Source organism: Brachyistius frenatus, unplaced genomic scaffold (genome assembly GCF_029030835.1).
Source record: "Brachyistius frenatus isolate BFR_SWC_R1_liver_20210118 unplaced genomic scaffold, ASM2903083v1 Contig_20, whole genome shotgun sequence".
In the NCBI taxonomy this organism is placed as follows: Eukaryota; Metazoa; Chordata; class Actinopteri; family Embiotocidae; genus Brachyistius; species Brachyistius frenatus.
The window spans coordinates 4,515,249-4,539,632 of record NW_027210619.1 but is presented as its reverse complement, the minus strand read 5'-3'; the positions used below and the strand labels follow the sequence as shown (position 1 = coordinate 4,539,632).

Here is a 24,384-nt window from a genome sequence, read left to right as displayed (position 1 = left end):
TTAACTTCATAATCGTTTGCACGCCTTGAATGTGGCATCACAAACCTACCTGAAAAAGTGATTGTTTCCCCATAAGATACGGTCTCCATGCCACAAGTGTACTAGAGAATCGATCATTGTACCATTCACACAGGACCTAGAGAAAACAGAAATATAAAACTTAATCCATGAAGATGTAAAATGATTTTCAGCTTTAAAAAAGGAACACTGACTAATTGAGATTGAACAATCCTTTTGTCGCAGGAGGGAGCCATGGCTCCGATATCAAAGTGAGGAGCTCAGATCATAAGATTCCTGTACAGTGAGGTCATGTGAAACACTGAGGTTCAGTCATCCATGAAGGAGAGAGACAAAAGAGAAATACACAGAGACAGACAAATAGACAGAGTATGTTGGAAGTAGTTGTATAGTAGCTCACCTGGCATTCCCTATGGGCATCAGGGTGACATCACCGTCTGGGCAGAGCTCCAGGACGCAGTGTTCCGGCTGGATCCCGATCCCAAAGAGCTGAATGTCCTGAGATGTGTCTGCACCCACACGCGTGTGCTCCTACACACAGGTGGAGGACAGATTAAGGAAACTATAATGACAGATCTGATTGTAGTTACATCCAGCCTTCTTATCCGAACTTTTTGGTCAAAACCCGAAAACCTGCAACTGTTTATTTATTGAGGTGATTTGCACAAGAGCATTGCAAAAACTTCAAATGCAATAATTAATCTTCAACTTCAGGAAAATCAAAACTGAAATTAAAGCAAAATCAGGCCTAAGTGAAAAAACTTGTGTGTAGAGGGGGCGTTGTTAAACAAACATCCCAGCTTCCAGAGGATGTCCAACCCTGCAGCGAACTAACCCATTTCACATTACCATAGTCATTCCACACTGATATGCCAGGCTGGCCTGCAGAACCCAGACAAAGGCCTGTTGTTGTGTAAGCTGCAGAGACGGCTTTCTCGCCTGCCTTTGCTTTTACAGGTTCAACTGGATGGTTGGCTGTTACACTTCAAAGGCAAAGAATTGATCTAATCATTTATCTAAAACAATTAGCTCGCAACCTAATAAGCAAAATGTTCAATTTCTGCCAGTGACCACTAATGCTACCTAACATACAAATTGACAATAACTAGCTCACTAACATTATAGCTACATATATGGAAAATATTACATTTTGATAAAGGGCAACTAAAATGTTAACATGCACACACAACAATATTCCCTAATATTCCATGACTTGGCCCCCCCAAAAAATAACACTTCCACTGTCTGGAAAGGTTTTTTTTTATAATTCCCTGACATTCCCTGAAATTCCCTGACCTGTGGGAGCCCTGACTGTCTTACCTTCAGGTAGTAGACCAGTAGCTCATTTAAGGCAGGGTCAGCATTCAGATTGACCAGGAAACACTTGTCCTCGCCCACTTTAATCCCAGAAGTTTCCAAAGAGATGCCCATGCTCTCCAACTGCTTCTGACGCTCCTGTAAACATAGATAATGACAGTGTGGCTGCACATATAAATATGATTTAGAGTTGAGGTTTTAAGAGTTTTTCTGACTGATGTGCATACTGTAGCAATCTCCTCGGTCTTTCTTAGCTTCTCCTCCCAGGTGACGGTCATATCCTGGATGAGTTTCTCTGATTCCTGCAGTTTCTCCTTCAGCTCAGGAGCCTTCATGGACTGGCGGAAAAACAATTGAAATGAGAATCATGTGATTGGTGGTAAATCTGGCATGAATTTAATTAATAATCCGTCTGCCTCTGTGTCACATGTATCTTCTCACCTCAGCCTGAGAGAGCTGAACTTTAAGCTTCTCCACCTCTTCCCTGAGCTCTCTGATGATCCGCGCATTTGGGTCCTCGTTCACCACGGCGTGGTTGATGATCCTCTTCGCCCTGTCGGCATAACGTAGTGTGGACAAAGTCTCCTCGTAGTTGTCAGCAGATGGACTCACTGTGGCTATCATGGCTGTCTTGCTGTTTCCGCCAAGGTTGTCCTGAAGTCAAAACAACATATAGCAATAGTCTGCAGGCACGGTGCAAAGATTTCAGCAACACCTGGAGCTACCAACCAAAACAGAAGGCACTTATGTTTATGTGTAATTTGTGGCTCAAACCTTCAGTAGCCAAGTGAGGACAGAGTCTCTGTAAGGCACAAACTTGGCCTTCCCCTTTCCTGCAGACTGATCAGCCAGAGCAGAAATTACACAGCCTAATGTGGTGAGAGACCTGAAAACACACACAAAAATACATTTGAGAACTACCTGTGGTAACATGTCAAGTCATTAGAGTCCATTAATTTGTGTGCCTTTCATAAAAATAATAATAATAATGACAATACCCACTTGTTGATATTGCTGCCTTCTTTGAGTCTCTCCCCAGCAGCTCCCGTCTTGGACACTCGTTCACTTCCTGCCAGGTCAACCAGACTCAACTTGCTCACTTTCTCCCCTGAATTCTGTTTAAAATCACAGTGAGTGCAGTCAGACCCGAGACAAATACATATAAAAGGATAAATGTGTGTCTACATAAAATAAAAATAAAAATCAGACTCACTCCTGACTGCAGATCATAAAGTGTCTGCGTGACAATGATACTGAAGACAGCATGTGATCGACTGCTCTCCTCGTTCATGTTGGTGGCTGCAACTGTGCGAGATTTGTTTCCCTCTGACATTAACACCTCAATGTCCTTAAAATATAAAGAGGAAGGTAAGCAGAGAAAGAGACGACACTATTAGTCTGTTGTATTTCAATTTTTTTCCTGGTCTAAAAAAAAGATTTGGATTTGCTTCCAAATTGATTGATGGGACTACAGTAAAGGCAGGATTTATTCACACTTGTCTGTGTGCCTTTTGATTTAGCTGGGTCACAACTAACAGTGGGCCAAAGCTGTGGGAAATCTACTGGAGTAATATCAGGCAGAGCAGAGCACAGAGGAACAGGGCGGAGATGTTTAAACTTAATTAAGGAAGGACCTGCCAAGGCTTGGCATATAAAGTACATGAAACCCAATGACTGCATCCCACATCAGGAATATGTGTCATTAGAGTTTCTGCACTTAGGAGGATTTTAAGCTGAATGGTTATTCAGAACATAAATCAGTGGCTTGACAACTGGGGATATGATATAAAGGCATTTCTGCCGGATGCTCTAAATCATGTCTGTGTGTAAGTAAAATATGAGGCACTTTGGTGTGTGGTAGAGGGTGGATTTGGCCTCGTCTCTGGTCACAGCATGACGGCGGAAGGGGGGGAAAGACACACCTCAAAGCTGGTCACAGCCAGCTGAGACAGACCATCCACATATGGACCCAGGACTTTGTGTTCCCGGACTTTCAGGGACTGTCGGCTCCTTAAAAAACAGAAAAGGCAACACAATGAGTGAAAGATAGAGAAGAAGAAAGGGAGGAATATTATATATACTTCTGTGTATATATATACTTCCAATCAGGGACATAAAATTTTGTGCAAAAAGAAAGTAAAGGAACAAAGAGAATTCCGAACAAAGTATTAAAATGCTTATTTAACTTGATTTTCTTGTTTCTGAAGTCAATGTTTTGAACTAGTTCTCTCTTAAGAGAAGCCTAAAGCTTCACTGCTGACGAATGCTTCAGAGTTTTAAAAAGCTTGTATGACCAACCCTCCTGTTGGTGGTTTTTAGCAAACAAAACTCGTTATAGACGCTTCAAGGAATTTACCATTTATAGCAAATTGTTTACCATTAAGGTTTGGCAGAAAAGGCTCAGCAAGAAAAATTCTGTTAAGGGACCTAATCCCCCTTTTGAAACACACATGTCAACTTTAAATATTAATTATATCAACAAAATAAAATTCCACAGAAGGTTGAGGAGAAGGTTGTGACGGATGCAAACAGCATTTGGCATGAGTGTGACAGACTGCAAACTTTGCCATAGTGAGTATTTACAGTGGCAAGGGGGTGCATGTGGTATTTACTCAAAATGAACTCATTTATATGTATTTAATAGTTTATCAGTATTGTATCAATATCTTATCAGGCTGTGGCAAAACAGACAATAACTTATTAGTAGCATAAATCCTTTGGTAGGATAGACTGAACCTTACTCAGCACATTGTTTTTATGCAGTTGTTGTTTTTTATTATTAAAATGTGGCCGGGCTTTTCTTAATATGAAAAGCATGTAGCGTATGACAAACTTAAACTCGGATTAGTCAGGTGTTTCACAGGTGCAGGTTGGTAAACTGAAACTCATCATTATCAGTTAGGTGTTGAGAAGAAATCCTACAGATCAGTAAGAGTCACTGACTCCCTCTAAATGGTTACAGAAAAACTGATATTGGTAGAAACAAGGTTCTCTCTTTTAACTCTAGTGCCAAACAATCCAGAGCAGCAAACAAGAGAATATACCCACGAGAAAGGCCGTGGCCAGCTACCAACTCATGGTGGAACTCAGCGTCAAAGACCCTATTTACACTTCCTTTTATACAACATATCCCAATAGCTACTGTTTACTAGCAGCTAATGTTAATGTTCACAGAGGCAGTTAGGCGGGACGATCAAGCGAGTGTGAGGCTCACTGTGGACGCGAGAAAAAGCTGCCATCGAAATGAGTCTGGCTGCATCTTTGGACATCTGCAGCACACAGAGCGCTGCACTGTAGCCCCTCTCTGGAGCTTGGCTCGCAGGCGGCTCTGACGGCTCTCTTGCTCCCAGCTTCACTAACAGATCTCCCTGAAACATACCCATTCACAGCTCGGCCTTCCTAGCAGTCTGTCCGCTAACCCACATCACACCACAGAGGCGAAGAATGCAGCAGTGTCAGAGGATGATGCTGGCTGCTGTTCTGCAGGAAATGACCGAGTTCAGCTTCCTACTCACATCATTCTGTCGCCGTGCCCCCATTCAGGGCACTAGACACAACAGAGCTATAAACAGAGATGCAAACCAGCACAAAGCGGGAGCTGACGGACAGGTCCCTGCTTGCGCTGGAGTCGGGGCGAATGAAGACTATGAGAAAATTACACCACAGTTTGTGTAAGCAGCTGTGTCTGTCCCCCTGGGTCAAAAGCTTAACCAAAGCAGTCCAAATCATTAGCTCATTAAATTCAGTGAGCTGATACAAGTCACATGTGCAGAGACCACACATCACACTCACCCTTTGGGATCCAGCAGGTCACGGACCTTCTCATTGTAGATCTCCATGTAGGACACTTCCACCTTAAAAGTGTGGGCCTCGTTACCCTCTCTGTGGACCCTCTCAAACAGTGAGCAGCAGAGTCGAGGGATTAAACCTGGCTGCTCTCCATTCCCCATCATGGAAAAGGACTTGCCTGAACCTGGAGGCACAGCAGTCACACACAAGTGTGTCATAAAGACAGTTATACAGTAAAGGGTTTCGATAACGGTGAAACTTAATGTCATTCTTTGACTACAAATAGTCTTATTTCAGAATCTAATTGGCATCTTAACTCCTGAGCAGGAGAAAAATAGCCATCCTGGTCATACTGTAACAAATAAACAACTTCTCTACATGTTGTAGCATGTAGACAACCAGCCAGGCTCGCAGCTATGAGGCCACATTAGTGCTTTGGGCTAGATGCAAACATCAGCAAACTAAAGGATAATGTTCAAATACTGGTGTTTGGAGGCATCTATACTGTGTTCACCATCTTGGTTTAGTATCCTAGCATGCTAACATTTGCAAATTAGCACAAAAAACAAGTTAAAGCTGAAAGGAATATTGTTTGTTTTGCAACTAGGGCAGAAACATAAGTATTGGATAAACTGAAATTTTGACCTGATGGGCTGCGACAAAGTTTTGTGTTGAATTATTTCAGTCTGGACCAGGTCAGAAATACAAATTTTCCTGTTGTTTAAACTTTATAAGGACAAATCTGGAGACAACTCTGCCTGCAAATGTACTCAGAGACTTAATACTGAATAGAGGCAATTCATTATTTATTAATTCTGTAAAGACTGCATAAATTGATGGTTTGAGTTAGCACAGATTCTATCTGGATTTTCAGTTACCTGTTTGTCCATAGGCAAATATGCAGGCATTATATCCCTGGAATGCATTTTCAAGTATTCCCTCTCCAAGGCACTTGAAGACCACCTCTTGACCTTTTGCAGAAAAAAAAAAATCAGTCACCATGGAGATTATGGTAAACAGATAAACCATTCAGTTTTAGCACTATGACGTATGACAATCTGTCTGTCTTGCGAGTAAGGATAAATTGGTACAGAGCAATGTACTGATGAGGGCCACAAAACAATGAATAAGATTCATGGGAGGTGGCAGATTCCTGTCTGGCCGTGTGGAAAACGCAAAGCTGTGTAGAGAAATCTCTTGTGTTGCTCACAGTCGTGCCCCTGCTGAATGGGACAGCTGTTTAATGAGCTAAATAAAGCCTTGGCTCGGGCCCTTGAGGCAGCTCTTCACTGAACAGATTGCCTTGTCGCTTCAGCACAAAGCAGATGTAAGCATTACATTTCCATCTTACAAAGAGGAGGCTAAGATAAACAAAATATCTACAATGATTATGTTAATCTTCCTCGGACCGGCAGTAATAACCTCTCTTCTATAGATGTTACAAAAACTGTAGATGTGCCCTTTTCTGTACAGCCCTCATTAGGGGAATAAATGGTGACTGAAGAAACTGAAATGACCATATTATTGGGCACACAATATGAAATGCAGATGGGAACAACTGCAGTATCTGAGCTTATGTTGCACAAACCTGCATGAGGATTTTATTGTCGCAAGACAATATGAATACAGCAATCTTGATTATATATTTAAATGTATTCACCTAAAATGCAGATGATCATACATGCCCAAACCATGCTGTTTTTTGTGATACAAAAACAGGTCGGGAGTTTCCCTGGAAGCTCAGCAGATCTTTATATGGCAAATCACTTAAGCTCACTGGATGAGTGAAGGATCAGTTACAGCAACCACTTCTGACTCACCTGCATATTTGGGCATGTTGGACTCATCAATGGACCAGAAACAGTGGTCAAAAGCGAACACCTGCAGAGGAGACAGCACATGGAGCGTGTTGTACGTTACAACATAACCTGATCTGTCATAGTAGTGGTTTTCTTATGAGGTGTAAACAAAGGGTTATTGTGCAGTGCCATGCCACCCTGCTGTAAATCAACAGGACCGAGCTTGTCTGAGGGAGTAAAATTAAGCCTAACTGAGTATTGTTTGAGGTAATGCTCGTTAAGACTGCGCCGTGACTGTCTGCACAAATTCACTGTTAGCTGCCCCGTGTTTTGTCATAGTGGCTGGAGTTAAATGAATTCATAAATCAGGGTCAGCGCTCCCCAGAAGAAATTCCAGCACCCGGTGACCTTCATCTCCAAGGAAACGGGGCCATAGCTGTTCGCGGTGGTGCAGGCTGGCTCTTAGCCCTCAGCGCCGGGTCTCACAAAACTGACTTCAACAGCAGAAAAAGCCCTTGTGTCCCCCCGGCACCTGCATGAGCTCTGGATGGATGAAACACAGAGAGGATGCTCTCTGGGAAAAAGCAGTGGTCTCATTCGCCAAGGATCACAACTCCTCACAGACAGAACAGCTCCTGTTAATGAATATGTTGCATATTCACTTCAATCCTTAAGAATCCAATATGCCACTTAAATTTCCCCTTTAAGTAGCGATGAAAGTTTTCCCATTATATAGTTTCCATCTGCACAAATGTTGATCTGAATATTCAAATCCAGGTTACTCAAGCAAATCAGGGCCTAAATAAAGCTTATTTGGTTTTAACAACACCTGGCTGCACGATATACAATAATATGCCCAATTTAATAAGTTGTATGACAGATTTCTTTTGAGCAAAGTAATTCTTTACTTCTCTTTTTCTTCCTTGATGTTAGAAAAGTTGCTGCTGCTCTGTCATCCTGCAGTGCAAGGACAGGACTGCTGCACATGTTACTACTCCTGGCTTTCAGTGAGCGGCTGCTGTTCTGCCAAAACACTTTCCCCAACACAAATACCCCCCAAATAATTGAACTCCTTCTTAATCATAATAAGGGCTACTGGCCAGAGAACCAGTGGTTGCACAGTCAGCATGGGAAGCACTGAGATCACTGAGTGCTTTGAAAGCAAGACCTCCTCTTGTGACTTCAGACAAGTGAGTGGGTGCCATTCAAAGGAACAAAAGTGCCATCATTCTCAATTAGGGCTGGTTTGGTAACTGGGGCTTCAATCTGTTTCTGTCCTGCCTGAGGGTGTGACCTGCTCCTGATTGGACAATTACTATTAATCAGCAGTACAACTAATGATGAAGCTGAAAAGCATAAAGCACGTTGTCATTTCTAGGATGAAACCTGGTTAAACGTGATTGGACAGCAGCCGCTGCCGACCCTTTCCAATGCAGGGAGAATAATTTGAGTGCCACTGTTACTTAGCAGACTGCCACGTGCTCATCTAGCTGAAGAGTATTACAGGGTATCTCGGGTTCACAAGCCCTAGAGACCGTGCACGCCTGTGGCCCAGACTAGCGCTCCCCCAGTCCAGTCAGGGGCTGAGTCTACTGAGTACAAAGCACCGTCCCTGGTGTGTGAAACATCTCTGAGCTAGTCACCAGCGTGTTGTCAAGGGGGGATGTGGGGGTGCACTCCAACAATGCAGCTTTGAATGTGCACACACACTGCCCCAGTGTCCGCGCTCATCCCTCTCTCAATGTAGAGCCTTTGTGGGTGTTCACGAGATCTTAGAGCGCTGACACATTCACACGGACATCTATCCGGCTCCTGCTGACCAACCAAACTACTAAAACACCCTCAATCATGTCCCTAGAAACAATGTCACAACAGTACATCGTCCTGTGCTGGATGTTTCTCAGCCCCTCTGGGTAATAACGTTGCTTGTCCGGCATCCTGCCACTGAATGATTTCAGCATCTGCGAAGTCACTACAAATGGCTAATTGCAGCTCTGTTGATGTTAACCAGTTTTTTGTAGGAAAAAAACCCAGATAAAACATACATACCTTAGGTTGTTTCCTGTTGAAAGGACAATCCATCATAAACAGAAGAAACCGATGGGTGAATCAGGAATCGAGAAGCATAGAGAGGAAATAACATGGTTAGCATGACACAGTTTAACAGAAAAGGTTCACACTCAGCAGGAATCTTCGCAACTTCTGTCTTGACACAATCTTTAATGAAATGAGGTGCTCTGAATACACTATCACTTGATTTTTATGAAACCTCAGGCTCTTTTTCTAAATTTCGATACTTTAAAATTCCTATTGTGCCTTGTTCATTCACTCCTTCTCTCATTTATTCACTCACTCATTCACTTCCACCCAGTAGCATTTCCTGGTGGTAGGTGCTGCTGTGATTGGGTTCATAATTGGGGCAGTGGAGCGTGAGGAAGGGAAGAGATTTAGGATTCAATGTCCCACTGACTCTGTTGAGTAAATAGCTCTTATGCCTGTGGACTTAACACAGAGGCCAGTTTGGGGAAGCTGCCCTCAGCATTACCAGCTGCCGGAACTAAGGACAAAAGGGGAGTATAAATGGTCCCAAGTTATGTCAGATTGTTCACTTAACAGGAGAGGGAATTCCTCAAAAAAGTAGAACTATACCTTTAAGACCGAACAGCTCCTAAACATATGTTAGAGCCACTATTGTATGTGTCAAAGAATTAAGACATGCATGCATGCTAAAACACACAGATACACCACTACCCTACTGCTTCTTCATCTGCCACAGTCCTGTCCTTCAACTGGCAGCAGATGCTTCCTGCACACATCTCCTGGCACGGAGACAGAGGTGGACATCACCTTCACAGAGTAACTAATACGGGGCAGGGTGCTTCAGGAAGACAGAAACACTGCACCAAAGTGTCTCACAAACTGAGCTGAGTCACTAACAACAGCATGGCTACAGAGCTGCAGGACATTACCCCGACCCACTCAGAAAATAACCTTCTGCACTTCTCTTTTCAAATCTGTTGTGATGAAAGTGATGAAAATAATCAAAATTGCCATAAAACAAAAAAAATATATGATTTCCTTTGTGGACTATACTCATGTCATTAACTGTGCTCACACTTACAATAATGGAGGATAGAAAGAGAGTGAGTGGGTGGAGGAGTAAAAAAGAAGTGGGCCTCCTGTGGGTTCAGACCCTCAATCCAAATCTGGGCCATGGACAACGACTGAGACTGGATCTTAATCAGAGCACATAAAGACTGTAGCAGGACCTCATCCTCTGGTTTGTCCCTCCATATGGCAGAACGGTGAGGAGATGTCCAGGAAGAGCCACAGAATGAGATATGGATCAGCAGCAGACAGCTAGAGCTCAGATCTAAAGTCTAAGTCATGCTTTTCGCGTGTCTGAAATGGTATTTATAACGTAAATTTGGTCATTTGCCAAAGTCTGCAAGGGGCCGTGCGGTACAAAAGTGCAGGCTGCACCAAGAAACCAAATGGATGTTTACTTTGAGTGTGAGCATATTTGTTGTTCAACATAATTCATTATTAAAAGAATACAATGAGACACTGATGGCATTAAACTCCTGATGAAACCAATCTCCTTGAAAAGAACATCATCACCTTCACCACCATGGGCCCCTACATTGACGATTGTGAAGCAATAATGTGCATCACCTTGTAGCCATGAGAACAATGAGTCAGTCCATTTGTAATTGAGTTTGTAATAGTCGCTGTCGGACTTTGGATGTGCTTGGATGTGTACATGATTTCCATCAATGGCACCCAAACAAAGTAAGAGGTTACAAATTCTCCAGAAATCCTGTACTACGTCTGCCCATTTTGCTTGGGAACAAACTGCAGCTCGCATCTACAAAGCAGACCGATGCGTTCCCTAAAACGGTGGTATGAATTGAACCATGCGTGCGTCCATTAAAAGTCTCGTGTGAAGTCTGCATTGGTCAGCACACATGGATGCGGTAACCATGATTTGGCATTAAAACTTCACATGAGCAGACTAGCGGGACGACTGACCAGGTCCTAATGCATGTTAACTTGAAAGGTACAAAAAAAAAAAGTCAGCTTCTTCAAACATCAATGTTCCTCCAAAGTTGAGAAGTCAAAGACGAAACAAATACAGAGGAAAATTCAGATAACAAATAGACAGGAGGCAGCCTTGTAAAAAATGAGAAAGGGATACAGATGGATTGTTGAAGCATCAATATGAAGAACAAAAGGAACCATCAGAGGACTGGAGAGAGAGAGTCAGAGACAAACACTTAAGAATGAGGAGATGAAAGACATGCGGGTATGGAATAAATGGAGTCTGGACTTTATAGGATAATCTCTGCAGCCGAAACTAAGTGGTAAAGAGCTGCTGCAGTGGTTTGGGGACTCAGTCATCTACTGTATGTACAGTTAATGCATCCAGTTCTGGTATGCTGTGAACGTTGAACAATGGGAGGAACTGTTTCTAGCCGGCTAAATTTAGGATTTCATAGAGCTCTAACTTCCTCATAAACTCTCCTACGTAATACATTGATTTAATTCCGAAACAAAGACTTCATATTAAGACTTGTATTTATGTAGAGTCACTAACCTCCTCCCCCTATCACAATGTTAAGACCTCCTCCTCAATAAATTAAGGTACATTAGGCTCCAGTTCTCCACTCTGCTTTGGACATAATCCCTCTAATCTTCTCAGAAATCGGTGTCCTTCACATCTTTTTTGTGCCTTGCTTATAGAAACCATGTAAGCTCTGTCCTTACTGTTGGGGATTTTGTATTTGGTTGTATAAATACTTATATTATTTACAGCAACTTTTCACATAACACTTATTATATTGTGTGCCTCCATGTGTGTGTCATCAAGGGCATGCTCAGGCTCCCACGCCTCCAGCTACCTGATGCTAAGGCAGCCATAAATGATTTCAATTTAGCCAAGGGTGAGAACTGGCCTTTCACGCTCATATGAATTTCCCCCTGAGTGCATATTGTGTGGTGTGAGACCAACTAAAGGAGCAACTCTTGATCTTTTTCATTAAATTTATATTTTTTTACTCCAGCAAGAAATACCTCTTCAGCACCAGACTGTGACAGCACAATCTTTTTTTGAACTCTTTCATGAGGGTCAGATCATACATGAGTGACAGAGCATGTTCCTCAGCCTTCCAGTTCAGATTCATATTTGTGCTGGTGCCCAGAAGGAAGGTATAAAGACTGGGAGAGCAACAGTGGAAACCCCCCTGTGGTTATGGAGCAGGATTAAGGCCACTGGGTTATTATGCCACCGAAAACTGCACTCTTCTAGCCCAGTAGGCAACACACCAGATTAATCTACTGTATCGTCCACCCACTGAAGCATCCAACCACTCTTAAAAAAATGACATTGTATTGCCTAGCTCACAGAAGTATTAGACTGAATAGATATTTCCGATTTGTATGTGTTGTTTAATTGAATGTGCTCAACCCTGCACACCTTCCAGCTATTGGATCAGGAGCTTGCATGAACAATATATAATCAGATTCATCAGTGTGACTTTGCAGGCTTTGCAATAGTTTATGTTGACATAATCCTGCAGCTCAAATCACATGGAAGAGGTTCACCCGTCCCATCAAGATGCCACAGCTTTCATCTGTTCTGCGCACACACTCACGTACATACAACATATTTTGCTGGCACTCCCCTGTCACATATTTGAATCCCTCCTCTTGATCTTTTGCTCAAACTACACCTCCCCCACCCTTTTGACCTCAATTTAACCACACATATGACTTTTTAGCTGTCTACATGTTTTACGACAATTAGAACACAACACGCTACAGAGCCACTCACAATGTGTGTGTGTGTGTGTGTGTGTGTGTGTGTGTGTGTGTGTGTGTGTGTGTGTGTGTGTGTGTGTGTGTGTGTGTGTGTGTGTGTGTGTTGAGTTACAGAGCAGTTGCTCTCACAGGCTACAAGCTAACATTTCAAATAGCCTTCCAGTATGTTTAGAATAGAACACGGCAGTCCCCACCCACTCAAAGCAGAGGTCATTGTGCCACTCAGACACCAAGCAGAGTCACAGTAGAGGAGGGTGACAGGTGGGGGAGGTTGAGGGGGTGGGGGTCCCTTCTATGACCAATTACACTTAAGTTGGGTCCAAGGAAGCACAGAGCCTCATGCAAAACTTTTACAAGCACGAGTGATCCAAAAGTAAACGTGACAAGTGGTTGAAGTCGGACGTTTACATGTTGGACATTTCAAAATATTTCCGAGACAAGCACTGAAGCAGGTTTGTTGGTTGATGACAAAAACAGACCTTCACCATCAATCCAAGCTCCAGAGACAGCAAACGCCTCCAACACAAACAATTTCTGGAACTTCTTCAGCTTCATTACATCACAAGTCTACTGTAAATATGCAACATCTTACTACTAATTTTGCCTTACATTTAACATCCTACTTTAAATTTAAAATATAATATTAGAAGCTAAATTTACTATATATTAAAATTACTAATATGCAGAAAAAACATTTTAGGCAGAGTTTTGCTGTTGTATCAGTTGAGGTGGAGCTAATTTTAACTATTATATTTTTGTAATAAACTCCGGTGTTTTCCAAACTAGAGTTACATGATAAATGTGAAAGGTCGTGACATGATTGATGGGAGAGGAAAGAAGGAAAAAAGTCTGGCCTCATATTTTAGGGCTTTTCTCTAAGATTTGCCTTTTTGTGAAATACTAGATAATTTGAGCAGTCATTAAAACAAAACCATGAGTTATACAGAGGAAATCACTTGTCTGTAGAACAGCCAACAGCTCATAGTTGTTTGAAACATAACAAGGAGCTCCAGGCCAAAAGTGATGGAAACTACTGTGTTGATCTTGAACAATGCATTCTGGTTTGTCAACTTTTTATGTAAAACTTCACACTGTAAAGTGACTGCGAACTAAACCTGTCAATAAATGTGGTAAAGTTAAAGGTACAAAGTGGCAATAAAATAGAAATACCCATGTAAAGTGCAAGAGCCTGAACTGTGCAGAAAATGTAATTACTACTTAGTTACATTCAACTGCTTGGTTTTGGCCAATTAAGCATTTTTAAAACAAACGAGCCCACGGATCATTGTACCAAAAGCTAAAGTTTGTTTCCTATGAAAATATTTGGAGTGGCTGGGGGATATCACTCATTTGGTCATCAACATAACTCCAGGACTTTTCTGTATCTCGCGACTGCTGTCGCTAAGTAACGGTGATAAACATGGAGGCGAGGCAACCTACCAGGCTCATGAGTCAAAGTTCCAACATGAAAGCCAAAGTCAAAAACAGCCTTAATGAAGAGCGCTGCCACCAGCAGCACAAATGATGCTCATACCAAATTCTGCGCGGGACCACAAAGTTTCCATAACAAATGTTAACAACACAACATATGATGCAGGCACAGTCTAATTTAATCCTCTCTGGCATTTCTGACGCCACTGTGACAACCTGGGTCACCAGGCAGAGGGCCAAGTGTGTGTGTGTGTGTGTGTGTGTGTGTGTGTGTGTGTGTGTGTGTGTGTGTGTGTGTGTGTGTGTGTGTGCTAAATCATATAGAGAGTGATACTGACCACATCTGCGCCAAAGCCTTAAATCTGGTAAGTTTCAAAGGAGGTGAAGTTCATCAATTTGTCCATTACGGTACGGCTTCCTCCCCAGGGGAAATGAAGAGACACATTTACTACCAGGACACACCTCCTGTGACCCTGTTTGACTGCTGAATGTCAATTATCTGAATAGATCTGGCAAGTGGCTGCTACAGATAATAGGCAACAAAAGCCACCATAAGTATGCTCACTAAGTGCAAAACACATCATAAATGTCATTAAGAGACAGAGAGAAATGTATATTTACAGTACTTATGAGCTTCGACGTAATAAAATGTAATGAGCCGAACATTTCAGACAAGTTAAAATAAGCTTTTGTTAATGCTGAATGGCTCCACTTCCCCTGAATTATCTGAAAGTAAATTCATACAAACACAACAAGCCAGCTTCAAAACTTCGAAAAGGCCTCATCTGAGAGAATCGTGCAAGACAGAAAACCAAGAATCATTATGGCAGAAATGTGAGAGTGCATTTCAGATATGCTGCCCTCAGAATGAGAAGCCACATCTGAGATTAATGAGGCACAGGCTTCACAAAGAGGGAGGGCGCCATCTTTTCTCAATTCCGGATCAAGATGTAAACAATGTCCCACCCTCTAAACAAACAGAGAGCGGTCCACAAGGGAATTGTTTCATCAGCGTGCTTATGGCACTTCACCCTAATAAGAGAATAGCCTTAAAGAGACGTTGTGGGCTGATAAAATGCACTTTAGGCCAAATAACTCTGAGAACAAGATCTCCCTGAATGGAAAGGTTGATTATTGGCACACAGTGAGCAAAATGGAAAGACAAAGAGAACATTCCTGAGGCCAGTCACCGGACAAGGCAGCATTGTCATTTAGTAAAGGCTTGATTTGGAAAACATGGTGACACTGGGTCATGTGCGACTTGACAGAAAATGTGACAAACGTAGAAACCTTCAACAACATGGTAGACAGTCATATCGACGAAACACCTTTGTTTAATACAGGAAGCCCTGTCTTTAGCGTCACTAAGGGTTACCAAGTAAACAAACCGAAAACTTTAGATGCTCCAGGGCCTCACTGAAGCACGTGCTGGCTAAATTTAAAGGAGTACTTTCACACTTTGGAAAAGAGGAGATTGATCTCATGTCGTAAAAATGAAACTACTTCCAGCAGCTGGTTAGTCTAAATGCTGGTAACAGCTAGCCTGGCTGAGTCCAAAGGTTAGCTGACTCATGAATGAACGCCGTATTGTTTAATTTCATTTATAAAATTGTTGTTTTCCAGGATATTATGCAACACGCTGTTTCTTTGCAGACTCAGGCAACCAGGAAAGTGCTGCTCCCACTTGTGTTGCATTCTGCCACACAACCACCTGTCCAGCAGCAAATTGATGCTTTTACGTGTTGGTTTTTGGACAGATTAAAAACTGAAATAAACCTGGTGAGTTTAAGAGGTATCCGTAGGCTCATTTTGTTATATTTGGACAGAAACAGTCTGGATGTTTTCCTCTTGGTTGTTGCAAGATTGGATCAGCCAGAGGGATGCACGCATGCTGCTGAGATTGGTTGTTTTGATGTCAAAGAAGTGATGACACGGCAGACATTGGAAAAGCTTGCACAGCAGCTAAGTGCCGTCTTCGGTGATGTCAGATTGCAGTTGAAACATTCGACTGAAAACCTGCATTGCAACGTCAAGGATGCCCTGACGATGTCTTTACAGGATATTTCCCGAAGAAATCGCGGGCAGCTTTGTGGGATAAATTCCCATTTTTCAGTTAACAAACATACACAGGATTTAACTGTGTGAACGTACAGGTCAGTTGTGGATTTGGCTACTTCTTTAATATTTTGTCAAACTACTTAGCTGCTGCGGATTAACGCAAATACGTTTTTAACACCTCTGAATTGTGATTTTACAACCCTGGTTGAAAACAGTCTGTTTTCCCTGAAAGGAAACTACAGGCAACACAATGCGTTAATGGGCAGTATTGGTGCTCCATAGCCCAACAAGATCGTTTCAAAAAAAAAAAAAATTGGTCAGCAAAGTTTTTCAGATTGTGTCATGTTTGACATATGATTTTGAAAATCAGTCAGATACTGGTCATGCATGTTGCCTAACAATGTAATAACCAACCGCAGCAGAGCATCCCTCCTGCTGATCCAATCTAGCACCAATCATTTACCTGTTTCCAGTAAAAAAAAATTGTAGCAGCAGCTAGCTGTAGCTTTATATTAACTGCACAGACATGGAGAGTGGTATAAATCATCAAAAAGAAAGTAAGTATATTTTCCAAATGGTCAAACTATGCATTGGAAACACATTGAGGACCAAACTACTCAGCTATCTGAACATATTTTTTTTTTTAAATGTTTTGGTTCAAGATGACTCAAAGATGGGGAAGGACAGGACGAACAGCATCCTTCTCCTAGTGGAGGTCTCAATTGTTGCTTCTCTCCACACCCCACAGATTACAGTACCCAAGTAAGCAAGATAACAGGCTAGTGGAGATAAACCCAATTGAGCTCTTGTAACCATCAGTGATAAGAAGAGATTAGAGCGGAAATTACAGGCTTGGGTACAGACATTATCAGATAAAGACATACTTCTACTGTTGTTCATGTTGAAGGACAGGACTGCAGAAGTACAGTAATGATGAGAAAAGTCACAATTTCAACAAATATATGAAATAATACATTTCTAAAAGCTACACTGAAAGAGGACAACAGACAGCACCTTCCTCTGGCATAAACCAGACTGCATTCTAATGATCTAAAAAGTTTGTTGTGGTTAGTTTTTGGCTTTTGTGACAACTCGGTGTATCCAAACTGAAATACACAGAAAAGGGGGGTTTACATAGAGACGATTTTCCAACGCTTGATGGCCCTGCGTTCAGTTTTTTTGCACGGACACGTTGGGGCATGATAGATGTAATATGGCCCCATTGTGTGAGTCGAAGGGTATTTCCTTGTCATGATGCTCCACCACTCATCCCCCTGTGCAGACAGCAGCCTCAGGTATTTCTCTGCCTCTCCGCCCCCGCCTCGATTGTGTCTAAACGCCGAAGGAGAGCGGGCTGGCGCATGAAAGCGACACTACTTTCCCAGATTCCCGTTTCAAATATGCCATTTGTGCCAGCTTAACAGGCAGAAGAAAGATGAAACTTAGGAAACTTAACCTCTCGCCCTGAAGTCACAATCCATGTTTCATTTGCCTACCACTGAGATTATTGTTCATTTCTCAGGGAAATAGGAGATGAGGGTGGGAGTCACGAGTGGAGCCGTAATGCTCCTTGGTGCAAGGAATGAGGCTCAGTCATCAAAGGAAACCCCTTATATTTCTTCAAATTCTTTACGTGACTCGCATGCTTTAGAGGTGCTGGGCAGTCTTGATTAACCTGATTAAACACAATCTGTGAAGTTTTAAAGGTCGAATTAATGATCCAAGATGGAATTAGCGCTACGTTCACCCCACTACAGACTTTCTGTATTTCATCAGACTGAAGCCATATTTCACATTTTTAGGTATTGAGCAAAACCAAAAGCAGTTTCACTGCAATGCAGATGTTGTCATTTCCCCCCCCCCATTTTTAAATCCTGTTTTTCAAAATATACAGCGAAAGAGATTAACAAGAGTTCAATTTACCTAAGATGTGTCTACATAAAAATAACTGTCATGCCATTCCCCCTCTGAGGCTGTGCCTGAGCATTCCCATGAGAGAGAGCAAGTTCCCATGATCTTGGCCCTGCGGCCATATTTGGCATGCTAATACCCATTAAATCTGAAATATTTCCAGCACACAGGAACAGGTGTCTTTAAAACAAGGCTAAGTCTTAGTCAGGGTATCCCCCTTCTGCGACTCCACAAGCAGCAGAAAGGAAAATTATATGGTTTCAGAAAACCATGGCAGCCTAAACACAGAGACCCAAAACACACACAGCACTGAAATGCTAGCAAGTAATTATATGCCTGGACTGCACTATAGAATAGAAATGTGACATAATATAACCAAACTGCATCAGAGCTGCTCGTGGTCCTGGTCACGGTACAGCTACAGAATTACAACTAATAAAATTGCTGAAATTTTTGACATGGGTTTGGCACAATAGAAAATACACTACCAAGCAGAAGGAGAAACCTTTTATATCAGTGTGTAAGTCCATGAGTGACACAACATCTGAATCAGCTATGAAAACTCACTCATCGACAGGTGAGAGTGATTCAAATCACCTAACTGAGGAAATATTGCAGATGTAGCCACTCTGCATCTCAGTTACTGTCACTCCGCCGACCTCTCGCAACAGCCTTTTGTTCTGCTGTTATGCATCCTGCTTCCACATATGTTAGCTCTGAGCGTGATTTGTTTAATTGCCTGAAGCGCCGCCATTGTGTGGCAATTTCTGTTCTGATAATTACCTTAAATACAGGTTAATGCGTGGACCCAAGCCGCCGCGGGAGCCAGCTCATAATCATTTAATGCTGACTGTTGGTTACGTGGAGGAGCAGAGAAAGTGTTACACTTTAACAAGACTGGATGTGGGCCACGAGAAAAGCCTTGACTGTGCCATACCTTTGCCTCCTGTGACTTCATTTTCAGCATTCACAAACACTGTGGGCTTTTTTTTCTGTAGCCTAAAGAGCTGTTTGTTCATTTGAAATAATCAGGAAGGATATGAGACAAAAGACAAATCAAAGGAAAAAACAAAGTCTTGTTGTTGTTGTTGTTTTTTTTAAAAATCTAAACGAGCATCCTTTTATATGTATTTGCGCCTGTGAGTAATCAGGTCAGCTGCCTAATCATGTCTGACACCAACAGCAGAGAAGAACTAATGAACCAAACACAGAAATGTAGAGAAGCCTTCAACTATGATGGGTGAAATATAACATCTCTGACCATTGCTAACAGGCCTTAAATTCACCAGGATACGCTCATCACTGGCCTCCATGTTGTGTGACTCCAGACATTTCCTCATTACAGTCTGAAAGCAAGTTCTCAGATCACAAGGCAACACAAAGTGCAGCTTTTTTTTGGAGCCCTTCAGTTTGCAGCGAGAGTGCGACTCGTTCTGTCACTGTTGTGCCAGTATAACTCCAGATTAAGCGTGCAGCATCTCGCCACTTAAAAAAGCAACTGTGCGATCTAACGCCACTTTGAATGCGACGTAACATAAATTAGTTCTGACTCCAGAGATTTACAGCGATACCCCGAGGCTCGACATTAATCTGCTCGGTCTGGCAGACGTCTTCATGTGAAACAGGCTCGACCTCCGATCCTGGCCTTGAAATTCAACATGAGATATACGCAAAATATCGGGATGGTGTTATTATGCTGAGCTGATTGGTATTGGAAAGTTCACGTGAATTACATAACATAATATCATGTTGCAGGCAGGTGGGTGACAGACACCATGTCCTCTGCAGCAGCAGCAGCAGCAGTGCAGTATTCCTGTTACTACACTGCATTTATTTACTGGCATTAATGTTAAGAAATCATTTACCTCGAATTTAAAGATAGAAGTTTGTCATATGCATCTTTAATCCTCATGACTGTTTATCAGGCTCATGTGCATGCTGTCTTGTTTTAACGTGTTTTTCGATCTACATTTATGATGCAGGAGCTCACTGGATTATTAGTATTTTTGCAAATATCAAATGTTATTGTTGCTGTATTACAACCAGGCAGGGAGATAAGTCATCACAGTGAGAGTGCAGTCCTCCTGCTCTGCACTGCAAGACCTCTACTTAGATGCAGTCAAACTAGCCACACTAAGGCAAAAAAAAAAAACACACCAAAAAAAAGCCTTAATCCCACTGCACTATATTCCAGTCTGTAATGTAATGTGTTCGTATTCACTTGCACATACGAACTCCTGGCGGTGTTTCAGCTTTGTTTACCTGTTCTCTCCTTTTGCATTTGAGGGTGGTGGGTGTAGAACTGTTTGGTTGTCCTCCATTTCCACGACACATTTTGTGTTCAGTTCAATTTCTGCAGAGAGAAGTTTGTTTGGAAAGTAAAGCAGAATGCGGGGGTGTGAAGAGACAAATATGAGCTCCTCTGACCGTGTTTCAACGACACTCAAGTCTGACTTGAGGCTCATAACTCAAGACTGAAAGCAGCAATGGCGAAGAAAGCAAAACAACTTTGAGATCATTTAGCATGAATCCGAGAAGACAGAAAAGAGTTTGCAAAGCAGAAATCGTCGTTAGGACACTTACCCCTGCGGTTCATGGGCCGAACTCTCACTGCAACTTTTACCTTTGTATCCGACATTTTCGTCCACTTTTCACTCCCACCCTGTCTATGCGCCGAGCTATCGATGTATATAGTCTGTGAATCCCCGACAAGAAGCCCGGGTTTCTGCCAGAAAAAAAAAGAGGCAGCAGACTCTAGTTAAACAGCCCCGAAAGAGTCCAGAGCTCGAGGAGAAGAGATAGGAATATGTTCATTTTTTTTTCTTCTTCTTTATATCCATCCGGGTTCGCTTCTTGTGTAAATCCAGCGCTCTGCTCCAGCCCCAGACAGCATCCCCACCGCCATCTTCCACTGGGAGCACGACAGCTATCCTCTGGCAGACTGGAGAGGCTGTGCCAAAGAGGGGGAAAGGATTTACGCACCGCGCCGCTTATCTGGGGTAAACCAACACACGAGAAATGAGAGGCTGTGTGACAAGTTGATTTACATGCGTCAACAATAAGCATCTATCTGAGAGAGTGTCGAGGTGAGATGAAGTACACAAGTTAGTAAGTTTTAAACAGTCCTATAAAACCTGTCTGCTGGTGATCATCTTTCTCACACACACACACACACACACACACACACACACACACACACACACACACACACACACACACACACACACACACACACACACACACACACACACACACACACACACACACACACACACACACACACACACACACATTAAATTGTTTTATCCATTGTTTTTTGTAAAACAATAAAAAATAAAACTGAGGGGAGATAAATATTAATCATGAAAATAATAATAAATACCAACTGAGTTAGTTTCTTCTCCAACCTAAAATAGTCAAATTAACTCGGTTTTTAAAACCGGTGATCAAAAATAATTTTTGGTAATTTGGTATTTATGTATAACCCACTTTTCATATTTATATTCTAAATCAAGTTCAGGTTTTCCTATTTTCTCTTCATAACCTGAAAATAGTGCTCCCCCCCCCCCCTTCATTCTCACTGATGTATTGATGGACTGTATGAAGATGTGTTTATGTCAGTTGTCCCTACAGGTATAATAAGATTGAAAATGTTGTCAATATGAACTGTAGAAATTAAACTTAATCACAGAAGACTTAAACCTCCACTTGTTACCCATCAGTTTATAGCTTTGTGTAGACATGAGCTGTGAGCAGTTGAACCTCATAGTGTGTTTTCCTTCTCATTGTTTTCCTTCTTATCCCTTTAGTCAACTTGAGACTAGACTGAGATATACATTGAGCATCTTTGTGGGGCCCCAAGCATAGATTGGGAACCATTGCATACACTATAGTGTTATTAAATAATACAATTTTAAGCTCAGAAGCTGGGACAATAACAACAACACATAACAAAAAAAACATGTTTAATATGATTGCATGCTTAACACCACTGAAAAATGTTAACTACATTCATTTTACTATCAGAAAAAATAAAACATACAGTAAAACATTGGTTACTTGGGCTTTGTCATATAATACCAAAAAAAAAAAAAAAGTCAGATAAGATAAAACGTAATTAAACTCTTACTCAACTCTACTTCATACATAAGCTACATTGTCGGCCCAGTATGAGATTTAGCAGAGTAAATCTTCACTGTATGGTCTCCACTGTCCAGGATGACGAGCAGGTTGTTCAGTAACGCCAATCCAACTGGCCGGACAAGATTGTCTCCCACAAGAGGAGTTAGGACTGGATTGTTCAGGACCTTCCCCAAACTACAAATCATCCCCTGATTAGAGTCGGTCACAATCACATCTCCATCTCTGTCAAAGGCCACCCCGTACATGTTCAGCCTCCCTGAGGACTGCAGCATCAGGCTGAAACTGTCTGTCTGGTAAAGGAGGTGAAAGTCTTTTGTAAACACTTTAAGTTTTCTGTGCTGGTGCCTCTCTGTTGGATGTGTGACCTCGGGTAGGTGCTCCATCACTGCAGTGTTCCCAGTAGCCCAACAGTAGGCCACCACTTTGGGACAATGAAGGTCTGCAACGGCTATTTGATGTTCCAGAAGGACACTGTGACTGTAGTCCACTTTTAGCTGGGACAGTGTCCCGGCCTGAACATCTGAGACCAGGATGTGCCCACTGCTGTCTGTGTCCACACCCCAGGGCAGCTGGAAGGAGTCCTTGACCGTCAACACATGATTCCCCCTGGAGGTGAAAACCTTCACAGCGCCGTCCCCTGCATCTGTCACCACCACGTAACCACTGGGAGTTACTGCCACATCCACCGGGTAACAGATCTCCCCATTGGCTTTTCCTTTTCGACCAAAGGTGTTCAGCTTTTTTCCCTGCACATTGAACACCACCACCCTCTTCTCTCCATCATGCACCACCACTACTGCCCCCGAAGACCCCAAAACAGCTATGCCTGTGGGGTTGATGAGAGTCCCCCACCCACCAAACACAGAGTGGAGGTGCAGAGCTGTGCATGCCAGGCCTGTGGGCATGACAAAGCCTCCATTTGCCCGGCGAGGAGGAGAAGAGGATGTGGGGCTCCGGGACACCAGAAGCTCGTGCAGGTCACTCAGAGCCTGGCAGTGGGAGGTGCTGTCAACACTGCACAGCTGTCGACAGAACGGGCACTCCAGCTTCCTCAGGAGAGGGTGGGACAAAGCAGTGATGCATTCCTGACAGAGTACATGGCCACAGGAAAGGTTCTGTGGTCTTCGCTCCCTCTGCTGAGGACTGAACATCTCGAAGCAGACTTTGCACTCCAGTAAGTTGATCTGGATCTCTCTCAGTATCCTCTCAGGGCTCAGGCTGCCACGATGCGGGAGACCAGGACTCTTAGCCATGACTTAAATATCCTGATAATCTACTGAGACTGTTCAGTCAGCTGATGCTGCACAAGGCTCAGTAAACCAAAAGAACAAGACTAGGACAGAGAGAATGACAAAGAGAGGGATATGAAAGCACAGAACCACCACAATTTTTTTGTATGTACAGTCATGTCCCAGGCTTGTAGGCCCAGCCAGTCACGTGACATCTTGCACATAACTGAGGCTCTCTGCTGCCCTCCTTTGGAAATCAACTCACACAGGTTGTTATGCAGATATTTCAGAGCACATTCAGCGACAGCAGAGGCAAGTAAAATAAAAAATCCTTACATGCATATTCAATAAACAAATAGATATGTTTGCCTAAATTCAAAACTAGGACCCCGTTACAGTTTGCCTGAATACTCACAATTGGAGAGTTTATCTTTCAGCAGGCTCTGAATTTCTAACTCAACCTCTGCTGCTGTTTAGGACCGTATGACATTTATTGCTGTCGTTTTCCAAGGAGACAGCAATTGTACCTTCAAATACATCTTATTACAGGTCAGCATGAGGCAGCTATTTCTGTCTCAGTTTCATGGTGTGCAGCCGGAGTGAAATCTGATCTGAGATGGGCAGTACTTGAGTCAGCCAATCCAGCCCTCCTTTGCTGCAGCAGGACGTTCTTTTGCGGCAGAGCAAGGTCATTCTATAATTGCTGTTGTTACTTTGGAGTAAACAAACAGCCTCCTACTGATATAAACATGGTAGCGAGTACAAAGAAAAAGTATTTGCTGAGAAATAAAGGAATTTGTTCTTGTAAAAATGGGTAAGCTGCTTAATGTCTACTTTAAAAACCAGGAGGGCCTTGAAGTAAGAAGTCA

General features: G+C 42.6%; 2 protein-coding genes across 8 annotated transcripts in view; both read right to left on the bottom strand.

Moving 5' to 3' along the window:
• Positions 1-21,113, bottom strand: part of kif13a (kinesin family member 13A) — a 36,168-nt gene extending 15,055 nt beyond the window's left edge. For 4 of the 7 annotated variants that reach the window (XM_069696129.1, XM_069696130.1, XM_069696131.1 and 1 more), the window contains exons 1-15: positions 20,727-21,113; positions 20,406-20,496; positions 8,973-8,985; positions 6,945-7,005; positions 6,003-6,095; positions 5,128-5,308; positions 3,258-3,345; positions 2,549-2,683; positions 2,338-2,450; positions 2,110-2,221; positions 1,777-1,989; positions 1,563-1,673; positions 1,339-1,473; positions 419-549; positions 50-136 (exon numbers count right to left, since the gene is read on the bottom strand). In XM_069696129.1, the coding sequence (XP_069552230.1) occupies positions 50-136; positions 419-549; positions 1,339-1,473; positions 1,563-1,673; positions 1,777-1,989; positions 2,110-2,221; positions 2,338-2,450; positions 2,549-2,683; positions 3,258-3,345; positions 5,128-5,308; positions 6,003-6,095; positions 6,945-7,005; positions 8,973-8,985; positions 20,406-20,496; positions 20,727-20,781 (1,619 nt within the window). In that variant the 5' untranslated portion in view covers positions 20,782-21,113. The remainder of the gene's footprint in view (positions 1-49; positions 137-418; positions 550-1,338; positions 1,474-1,562; positions 1,674-1,776; positions 1,990-2,109; positions 2,222-2,337; positions 2,451-2,548; positions 2,684-3,257; positions 3,346-5,127; positions 5,309-6,002; positions 6,096-6,944; positions 7,006-8,972; positions 8,986-20,405; positions 20,497-20,726) is intronic. The other 3 variants (XM_069696133.1, XM_069696134.1, XM_069696135.1) reach the window with 1 other exon arrangement.
• Positions 21,114-22,095: 982 nt separating this feature from the next.
• Positions 22,096-23,969, bottom strand: LOC138619561 (E3 ubiquitin-protein ligase NHLRC1-like). The gene is made up of 2 exons (XM_069696136.1): positions 23,931-23,969; positions 22,096-23,619 (listed from the first exon to the last, which is right to left on the bottom strand). The coding sequence occupies exon 2, from the start codon at positions 23,537-23,539 to the stop codon at positions 22,295-22,297; it is 1,245 nt and encodes a 414-aa protein (XP_069552237.1). The 5' UTR covers positions 23,540-23,619; positions 23,931-23,969; the 3' UTR covers positions 22,096-22,294.
• Positions 23,970-24,384: the final 415 nt, after the last annotated feature.

Coding starts and splice junctions, on each gene's coding strand:
- LOC138619561 (XM_069696136.1), bottom strand. CDS start 23,539: ATGGCTAAGAGTCCTGGTCTCCCGCATCGTGGCAGCCTGAGCCCTGAG.